This window comes from Otolemur garnettii, unplaced genomic scaffold (genome assembly GCF_000181295.1).
Source record: "Otolemur garnettii isolate 467f Iridium unplaced genomic scaffold, OtoGar3 scaffold00057, whole genome shotgun sequence".
Taxonomy (NCBI): Eukaryota; Metazoa; Chordata; class Mammalia; order Primates; family Galagidae; genus Otolemur; species Otolemur garnettii.
Window position 1 is genome coordinate 1,983,673 of NW_003852452.1, and position 2,092 is coordinate 1,985,764.

Sequence of the window (2,092 nt, forward strand, 5' to 3'; positions counted from 1 at the left end):
GGGAAAATCAGTGATATGTGGTTCACTTGCCGGTGGGAACACCAGCCTGAGAAACAGTCCTCTCAAGGGCAGCATCTCTACATTGGATGCCTGATTCACAGACAGGCTTGCCCTTATTTATTCAAAGTTTCTTTCTAAGCATGCTGTCAACAATTTTATCATCACAAATATTTCTCTTAAAAAAACTATTTCTTGCTCAAATAAAATTATTTCATAGCAAATGGACAGCAGAATGGGTCAATGATTGGGCTTGTTCTTGCTTGCCAAGTTGACCAGGAACACAATTCCGCCAGAGCCAGGTGCCACTGAAAACATTTCAGTGTAATTCTATAGATCCTCACATGGTTTGAGGCTACCCTCGGGAAATTTAATTTCAGAAGCAGCACACTTAACCCTTCACTTGCCCCTTGATCCTCTTCTTCCATGTCAATAACTGGCATCCCATGCTCTCAAAATATACTTAAGAAGATTCTTTACACGAGTGATCTAAGAAGAAGATTGAAAGCCTCATCACCTTATGGCAATTTAAATCATTAGGAATTGTGATTCTGGTACTTTGAGTCTACAATTAGGTCTTAAATGTCCGATCTAATTTTAAAAATTGCTTTTGCAACACAGCGCATACACAGTTGTGGCCTAAGTGAAATGAAAAATAACGATTTCCAAATTATCCGGAGTGGTATGTATTGATTTCCTGTATTATGAAAATAAAAGAGGATTGTTAGATTTCTCTAATAAAGTTTCCAAAGATGTTACTTACAAGTGTGCTCTTCTGAGCTTCTGCCAACTTCGTAGCAATGAAATACTGAATTGGCGCCAGGAGCACAATGACAGCTGCACCAACCAAAGCACTTGATCCAAGTAAATTATAGAGCAGAATCACGCCCATTATGATCTAGGGGGAAAAACACATGGGAAAGAGCAAATGAATGAGAATGTGGGAGCTACTGCAGGAAAGGAAGTAATTTAATGAAAATGTAGAACTTCTTAATTATTATATTAAGCTTATTTGGAAGTCAACTCAACTGTGACGGCCGGGTTTTACTGTGATTTATTTGGGGAAAGCTACATACTAGGAATGTATTTTTAGCGTGATGATCTGTACAACTGGTGTCAAATCAATTTATTGCATGAGGTTACAGAGTGGGTCCCATGATGTTTGCCACCTTCTAAAGCAGTCTTCAAGTTTAGAAAAGAGCAAGCAATTTTTCTTGAATATGCTGTCATCCACCATAAATCTGACATTCTTTACTCTCTTGGAATTGTACTAGCTATTCAAGGATGAGAGAATGGAAAGTGGAGGACAGCATCGTAATACGAGTCCAGGATGGCTGTCTGTTACAAGAGTGATCTAAGCTCCTCACCTCCTTAAAAGACTCCAGAAGTCTCTTGAGGACAAGAAGATGGAGTCTAACCAACACTAGTAAAAAAGCTAATTGTCTTCCCTTTTTAAAATTGTTTCCCAAGACCCAGAGCTGAACCACTCGTGGATACCTTCTCTGGCTTGCTACTTTCTTTAAAATCTTCTTTAAAAACTCAAGAGTGAATTCTGCTACCTATGTTCTCTCTGTGAAAAAAATTGTTTTTCAAGATTCTCAATTTATTATAACTCAAAATGTCAACTAATTGCACCATATCCATGCAGTTTAGGCATAAAAGGTATACCCGTGCACCAATGATAACAGCTTAATAGCAGCATTCCAGGAGCACAACACATATTTACTGTCTAACTCATTAGGTACTTGGGAAATTCCATGAAAACAAACAAACAAAAAAATCCCTTAAGGCTAAGGCCACCTGTGATCCATTCACTCTTTTTTTTTTGGTGCACCTTATGTTATACCACACAGGCAGGTACCTAATTCACTGTAATTACATTTTGTTAAAAATAACACAAGGCATATAATTAAATCTTACTTTTTGCCAAGTGCTATGCATGACATACATCCACTTTTATCTGACTTGGTTTTCCTAAATTATAAGATGACAAGGCAAACCATAAATTGAAAATGAGTATATCTTCTTTAATACTTTATGCATTTTAACAAATACGGTCTATAGTGGCAAACGTGGTATCTAGAGGTGAAAGATG

At 37.4% G+C, this 2,092-nt stretch overlaps 1 protein-coding gene across 1 annotated transcript in view; it reads right to left on the reverse strand.

Moving 5' to 3' along the window:
- The window catches only part of ABCC9 (ATP binding cassette subfamily C member 9), a 126,471-nt gene that overhangs the window by 95,304 nt on the left and 29,075 nt on the right, over positions 1–2,092 (reverse strand). The window contains exon 10 of the mRNA XM_023514704.1: positions 761–895. Within this exon, the coding sequence (XP_023370472.1) occupies positions 761–895 (135 nt within the window). The remainder of the gene's footprint in view (positions 1–760; positions 896–2,092) is intronic.